The sequence below is a fragment of the Lagenorhynchus albirostris genome, chromosome 8, assembly GCF_949774975.1.
Source record: "Lagenorhynchus albirostris chromosome 8, mLagAlb1.1, whole genome shotgun sequence".
Taxonomy (NCBI): Eukaryota; Metazoa; Chordata; class Mammalia; order Artiodactyla; family Delphinidae; genus Lagenorhynchus; species Lagenorhynchus albirostris.
Window position 1 is genome coordinate 50,232,749 of NC_083102.1, and position 8,310 is coordinate 50,241,058.

The window sequence follows — 8,310 nt, forward strand, 5'->3', positions numbered from 1 at the left end:
CAATCAGGGACTTCCCTGGTGGCGCAGCGGTTAAGAATCCGCCTGCCAACGCGGGGGACATGGGTTCGAGCCCTGGTCCGGGAAGATCCTACATGCTGCGGAGCAACAAAGCCTGTGCGCCACAACTACTGAGGCTGCGCTCTAGAGCCCGTGAGCCAAAACTACTGAGCCCACACGCCTAAAGCCTGTGCTCCACGACAAGAGAAACCACCACAATGAGAAGCCCATGCACCGCAACCAAGAGTAGCCCCCGCTCGCCACAACTAGAGAAAGACCGGGTGTAGCAACAAAGATGCAAGGTAGCCAAATGAATAAGTAAATAGAATACCAGTCAGCTGCTCCAAAAGAGACCTGCTTTGGCATTTCAGTAAATAAGCATTTATTTCTGTAAATTCTTTTCTTATGCCATGATGTCCATGCGCCTGTGGCAATGCAAGATTACCTGTTGTGGTCCTAGCGCAGGTTGGAAAAGAATTTCCAGACACGAGGCAGAATGTAAGGAAGACAGAGTTTATAAAAGAGAAGGGTCACTTCAAGAACAGCGGGCCAACTTCCTGGTAGCCAGGGAAAGTCGACCCCCTTTGCGGGCTAGTAGCCAACTTTTATAGCCTCAAGACAAAGAAAATTCCTGCTGGCAGGATGGCATTAGGTGATTGGTCAGGATGCTATAAGGTTGCTACATGGTGAATATTTTACCTGATATGGCGTCGGGGGGCTGTCCAGTTTAGACCAGGAGAGCCCATGGCAACAGTTGTTATGGGGGATTGGTTAATTCCAGAGTTTTTGTCCTGTGTCCTTGATGTAGGGTGTCCTGGATGCAGGGCTCCACATTCTCCCCTCTTTTTATTTATGGGCCAAATCTTTGGCCCCTTAATACCCCATTCATGACTGACTATCTACCTATCCCCATCTCTGGCCAGAGGAGCCCAGGTTATTGGGGAAAGGGGTGATGACCGTTCCTAGCTTCTTCCTGCTGGACAGGGGCGTTATAGGGGTCCTGGGTTCCCGATACCCGCTCTCTGTCAGGGTGTATTTACGGAGGGAGATGAGAGCCCGCAGAATGATAAGGTGGCTTGCTCCAACATAGTCCATGTGCCAACTGGCTGGTATCCTTGTTGTAGCACCATCTGGAATTGAATCTTTTGAACCTGTTGGGAGATGAACTTAGATAATGTGTTCATATGCAGGGTCCAAACAACAAAACAAAGGCTATCAGGATTGATGGTCCCAACAAGGGAAACAGCCATGTCCATATCTGGATCCCCATAGAGGAGAGGAGGCTGGAAAGCCAGCTGGGGCACTGTTCTGCTCTCTCTTTTAAATATTCTGTTAATTTGATCTTTTTCTTTAGACTCTGAAGGTCTTCTTCAACCTGGCCAGAGGTATGAACATAGAAGCAGCCTGTCTCATTTAGTAGGGCACAGACACCTCCCACCTCAGCTGTTATAACATTAAGGGCCCTCCTATTTTGTAAAAGCACCTTGGCCAGAGAGCCTAGGGCTGACTGCTGTTCCTCAATGGCTGCTACTGTAGCATGCCAAGATTCCTGGACCATGATGGTGAGATGGAGAATGCTCCTCTCTAAGAGGGGTGTGCCTGCAAACCAAAGAGCCCGCTAAAGACGCTGTGTACTATTTCAGGCAGTTCAAGAACTGGGTTATCATAAGCATGTCCCCCCAATCAGTGGTTTGTTTTTGTCTCTCCCAGACAGGTCTGAAGGCCTCCTTGAGGAAGGACCCAAGGTTGGGAATGCCTAAGGAAGCTAAATCCTTTGTAGTCATAATGGTCACCTCTGGGACCACCACAGTAATTGCGCAGGAGCCCCTCCAAAGTGTGGGAAGATCCATACAGACCCTGTTACTGCATAGAAATGAAAATCTGGTGCACCTCAAGGATACCCCTGTTGTGGGTCCCCAGAGCCAGGCCCTGACGTTTTGGGAGTTTTCCTCTGGAAATAGACTGGGGTCCCATGGCCTAGGATTACATTGGAAAGGCCAGGCACTGAGGAAATAATCATCTATACATAAAGGGGAGAAGCCAGGCTCTGACTGATTATGAGTGTGATGGGGGGATTGGCATAACAAATTTCTAAATATTAGTTGAATTATGTTATATTTTGGAGGAAAGTCTTGTCGGGAGGTTAAACTAAGTAAGTGTCGGGTGGTCACACCGATCCCCACATATTTAGTTCCCAGGGCCGAGCAATTTATGGGTATATGGTCTTCATTAATATATTTCTTAGTCTCATTTTTCCTTGAATTTCCCCAATACAAAGTGAAATTACCTTCATGTACATCATATTTATTTTCCTCTGACCAGGGATTCCACTCCAGGCTAGTCTGATTAAAATTGAGGGTGTAGTTACAAAGAGAGTCATTTAGCTAGCCCCAAATGGGTCCCCATCCATCCAGGTTTTGGAAACAGAGCTGTGACTCGTCTGCCCAAGCTTGGGCTAATGCCCATATCCTGTTTTTCTCTTCATGAGTACAGGTGGTCAGGACTATGTGAATGGCTTGCCAGGTCAGGTCAAAGGCTATAGTGAGGGCCTGAAATTCCTTAATAAAAGTGGTGGGATCCTGACTGAAGGAATCTAACTTGTTTTGAATTTGGGAAAATGTCAGACATGGGAAAGGGAACATGGACTCTAATAATGCCCATGTCTCCGTTTGCTACTTCCCTTAGGGGGAGCATATTAGAACCTGTTTCCTGGCGTTCGGCAGTTCTTGATCTTGTGTGAGGAGAGGGGGCTTTCGCCCCGATAAGGGGGTGCCTGTTGGGGAGCTGTGGGTTGAGGTGGGGGCGGGGGCTGAAACAAAGGGGGTTGATGAGGTGGGGGACAGGAAAGGTCGAGTAGAGGGTCGTCTAGGAGATCTGCTAGAGAGGCAGACAGAGGGGGTCGGGGGGATAAGGCGGCAACAGAAAGACACATGTGGCATGAGTCCCTCAGATCCGGATTCTGACTAAGGGCCATAAAGGTCTGGACATAAGGAACCTCTGAGTCCTTTCCTTGTTTCCGGCAAAAGAGATCAAGTTGGAGGATCGTGTTATAATTTAGTGTGCCATTAAGAGGCCATTGTTCTTGGTTCCCCAATGTAAACTGGGGCCAAGCCATGTTACAAAAGAAAATGAGCCTCTTCTTTTTGAGATTTTCAGGGTCAAATTTTTCCAGTTCCTAAGGATACAGCCGAGGGGTGAGTCTGAGGGAGGCTCCCGAGACGTACCAGAACCCATTCTTTGCCTGTATGCCGTAGAATGGGGGTACTGAGAGTCACTGGCTGACGAAAGGCATTCCCTTTGTCCCAGTGATCTCTCCGCACAACTAAGGCACAAAATGGGCCGACTGTCCCAACAATCACAACTTGACCATGAGAGATGACCCCTGAGCGTGTGGCTAAGGCACAAACCATGCAACTGAGGTACGAACCGTGCACCATGAGACTTGGGCAGGGAAAGAAAGAAAGGAGATACAGCAGGCGGACTTCCTGATAGACCAGGGAGAGCCGACTGGCTGTATCTGTAGCGCCCATCACTAACTCTGCTCTTTGTTCTCAATAAACTCACTCTTCTCTAAAATACTTCGTGTCTGGAAATTCTTCTTCCAACCCGTGCACGGACCACAACATTACCTAAATAATATGGGCCAGGGGAGCAACAAAATTAGCATGTGCGTGATTTACCGATCCTCTGCCAGGGTTCTTAAGGGGTTTGAGGTGGAAGGTAGGATGCGGCATCATCATAGAAATAAAATCCCGGTGATTTATACAGTTTTGCCAAATAAGGCCCACAGGGCAAATACAAAAAGCCTTGAGCTGCCTCCAGCTTCTCCTGAGACAGCCAGTTTGTCAAAATGCCAATCGCTGGGTCTTATGCACACCCTCCACGTTACAGTTGACATTTACTCCTGAAGCTTTTTAATAACCAAACAGCATTTTACAAAAAGTTAATTAATGGCATTTTATTTGGGTCTTATGCGATTTGGAATTCTTTTCACACTTGTAATTTTGTCTGACATTTTGAAAATACTACGCCTAACTCTTTTGTGTGAAAAAAAACACTTTTTTTTAACAGAGCTAGCATGTATTGAATACTTTTCTTTCCTTCTCCCAAGAATTGACGTAAACACCAAAAAGAAAATACTTCTTGTTTGAGCTCAGAGAAATGAAGCATTCTGTTTGGAATCTTAATGACGATGGCCCCAAACTTATCTAATTAAATGCTTCTTCATAAGGAAGAAAATTATTTTCAAAGTTAATGAATTTGCAAACAGAAACGTTGCTGTCTTCCTAGAATGAATTACCCACATTCCTTACATACATATTTCAGTTAAACACTAATTAATGTTGGTGCTTAAAACACGTGGGATTGAGTTCGCTGTGAAAGTGAACTTCCCTTTGTTTTTGGACAGGATAAAAAGACCACAATCTCCCTTCATATAGACATCAGGCTGCACATATAAACTTAATTCTAGATTTTGGACAAAATGGAAATTATTTCATCAAAACAATTCATTTTACTGACTTTAGCCACTTCTATCTTATTAACATCAAACATCTTCTGTTCAGATGAATCAATGATGCCCAATCTTCACAGCAAAAAGAATTATGACAAATATTCTGAGGTAAGTTTTTAACTCTATCTAACATGACTAGCATAAACTACTGAACATTTGTCCTGAGTCCAGTGCTTTTGTAAAGAGTAAGGAAGAAGTTTGTGTTTTGTTTTTTGTCACACTTCAGCGTTCGCATGGCAGTGTACGGCTCTAACTTGTATTTGGTAGCACAACAGCACACAGCTTGGCCTCTCACGACCATTTTAGTGCAGAGTTCGATACTTTGCAAGCATAAGGCGCATTAATTTTCAATTTGACTCAGAAGTGCACAGCTGTAATAAGTAGTTGCAGAAATAAGTACTGGATACATTTCAGCTGGACATTTGAATTGTCTTTCTATATCAAAGCAAAATGTTTATCCCTAGATGGTGGAATTCCCTGTTATTTTTATTTTGTTCTCTATGCCTTTATAGAATTTCCCAAATTTGCTGAAATGAATAGGTATTACTTTTTACAATCAGAAAACAGTTATTTAAAAATCTTCATATGGACAAACTTTCATGGTAAAACTAAATCCAATTAAATATTTGCCGTATTTTAAGTGGTTGCTTTAAAGTTGGTATAGTAGTGGTGTAGTAACCCACAAAGCAATCGGTGTTTTACTAATATAATTTACATACTGACAAAAATGCAGTCAATTTCTTGAGAAATGCTTTTAGAGTGGAACTCTGAATATGAACAGGTAAAAAAGAAGTCTCCTCCAGCTGTACCCCAAAATGTGGCTAGCATCTCTGCTTTCATGAGCCCACCACTTTGGCTTTTAAAGAGGAGGGAAACAAGAGAAATGGAGAGGCAGTGGGAGGTGTCTCTAAAAACAAAATATAAAAATCTACGAAATAGTTCATAAACAACATGAATCAAAACTGAAGGAGAATAACTGCAGTAAAATAAACTTTTGCCTCATTTCACTACTTCATTATGTTCTTGCTGCTCGAACACATTGCTGCATGCACTGTATATATTTTATTAATATTTTAGAGTTGTCTTACAATAGTCCAGGGACGGTGAAACTAGATTGCTTTAAGAAGCTTAATACAAATTATTTATTTTAAAAATTCTGCACATGAAAGCACAAACTTTGTTCATAGCTTTAACAATTCTACAGATTAAAGTCTGGATTTAACTTAATTTGGGGTTTAAATCCATTGCTTATAATAATAATGTTATTTTAATGGTTATTTCTAATTATAGCCTAGAGGAGATCTCTGCTGGGGAAAAGAAAGAAGTCTCAATTTTGAAGAGTTAAAAGACTGGGGTCCAAAAAACGTCATTAAGATGAGTACACCTGCAGTCAACAAAATGCCACCCTCAGTAGCCAACTTGCCACTGAGATTTGGGAGGACCGTGGAAGAAGAAAGAAGCACTGGGGCGATGGCCAACCCGCATCTGAGATTTGGAAGCAATACAGAGGACAGCATCTCGAGACATGTTCCTAATCTGCCCCAAAGGTTTGGGAGAACAACAATAGCCAAAAGTGTCACCAAGACACTGAGTGATTTGCTCCAACAATCCATGCATTCATCATCTGCCAATGGGTTACTTTACTCCGTGACCTGCCAGCCCCAAGAAATCCAGAATCCTGATCAAAAGAACCTAAGGTAAATACTTGAATACCAAGTAAAATGCATAGGCAGTTATGTAGAGCTAATCCAGAAAGTTTAAAAAGGCTTACGTGTTTTCGAAAGAAGTTTCTAAGAAAGTTAGGTTTCTTGGAAGGCAAAAGGAAAAGGCACAGGGAAATAAACACCTGTAAAGTGAGAGCTATAGAAGGTCAGTTATAATCATGACTACAGGTATGAAATAATGAGATAGCTTCCCCTAAGCCACATATGGGCATCCCTCTCATTACTCTACAGTCACTCACTAAGTAGTAACAGGCGATGACGGAATCGGGAATTCATGCCTATGACATATTGTCCAACATTTGACCTCTCTAGCATAAAAGGTCCTGCATGAGGGAGTTGCCTGCAGGTACAAAGGACACCATCTCAATAACCCAGGTCTCAAATTCAGAAGATCTTTTTCCTCAACTTTAAATCAAAATTTCTTTTTCCAGGATCTCATTTTATAAATAATTCCTGTTATTATAATCATTCTTTATATTGATATATATTTATTGAATTATCTACTAGTACAAATCAGAGCACAAGCTACCACAAGAGGTTCAAAAATTTAATAAGCTACTATTATGTTCTAGTACAGAGCATATGTTAAAAAATTTTATATAAAATTGAACCTGACCCTTTGGTTAAGACCTGAAGGAAATAAGGAGGCAGGTTGTGACATCTTATCAGTGAGAGCTTCTCAGAGCACTCCTGATTTATTTTTACCATGGTACTTATCCTCATCTGACATATTATATATTTAGGGTTCATCCTTTTTACTAGAATTTCAGTTCTATAAATCCCATAAGTTTTGTCCATTGTCATATTCCCAACGCCTAGAACTGTCTGGCAGGTAGTAAGCCCTCAATATTTGATAGGAGAAATGAAATGATATGAGAGGCACTAATAAGGTCTTACAGAGACTCAAAAAAAAAGAATGTTTCTTCATGTGGGAATCCAGGGATATTTCATGAGTTGGACTTTGAATGGTGACTCTATTTTGAACATTCAGAGACTAGAGGGAAGAGAGAGGGTATTTTCAGGCAAAGAGAGGAGTATGAGCAAAGGCACTAAAGCAAGGTGAGCCAAGAAGAGCTGGGGCTCAGTTTGGTGAGAAGAGGAAAGAAGACAAGAAGGGTGGAGTAAGAGCAGAGGGTGCAGATATTCAGAGCCACATAAAATATTCTGAATGTTGTTTATCAGGAAAAGGAGAACCACTGATGCTTCTGCTGAGGTCCTGAGATATTGTACAGGTAGAGGTTGGCAACTAATCAGATGTTGGGAGTGGGGTGGCGATGAGGGAGAGAGATGAGTCAATGGTAACATTGTCATTCTAAGTGCCCATGACAAATTCAGGATCCCATCAACATCTCACTCATTTCAAGTGCAACACAATTCAATTCAGGTATAATTAGGCAATTAGGGTCATGACCTGCATTTGCATATGCTTTCTTTTACATGCTGTTGTTGTGATGGATGAGAATATTTTGTACTGCTTACATTTTAGGAGACTGGGATTGAAGAAAATAGATGATGCAGAATTGAAACAAGAAAAATAAGAAATCTGGAGCCTGTTCCTAAAGACGACATAAAGCTGTAACAACTCTGAGGTGAAGACAACAAGGCATGCAGTCATTGCCCTCTCTTAATAGATTATCATTCACAGCAATTTTTCCTTCTCAGTACAGCTAATATATTGAAAGTTTTAAAAAAATGTAAAGAATATTGTAAAGATGAAATGAAAGATGAAGTAATTTTGTCTAAATAAAAAGAGCATTGAATATACCTAAGAAGCCTCTAGTAATGGGGAGAAGAGGAGAGAGAGAGACTGATTTGCCACACCATTATCGTATGAACACAGTCACACTTAAGTAAAAAATTAAATAGAGGAGTAGCCTGGCAAATTTTATGATGAATATTAAATAATTTAACAGAATAACATGTTTGACAAATAAATGAACGTGAATAATAAATTATTTACAAATATTTTTATACCCCTATTTCTGCCATTGCATCAACTGTTAGTGAATCCATGATAGATTGAAAAATTTTTTTAAAAGAAAGATAAAAGAGAAAGACAGTTATTAGATACCTAAG

General features: G+C 41.5%; 1 protein-coding gene across 1 annotated transcript; it reads left to right on the forward strand.

Annotated features, from left to right (window-relative positions):
• Positions 1–4,480: 4,480 nt before the first annotated feature.
• NPVF (neuropeptide VF precursor) lies at positions 4,481–7,772 on the forward strand. The gene is made up of 3 exons (XM_060156053.1): positions 4,481–4,618; positions 5,801–6,207; positions 7,721–7,772. The coding sequence occupies exons 1-3, from the start codon at positions 4,481–4,483 to the stop codon at positions 7,770–7,772; spliced, it is 597 nt and encodes a 198-aa protein (XP_060012036.1).
• Positions 7,773–8,310: the final 538 nt, after the last annotated feature.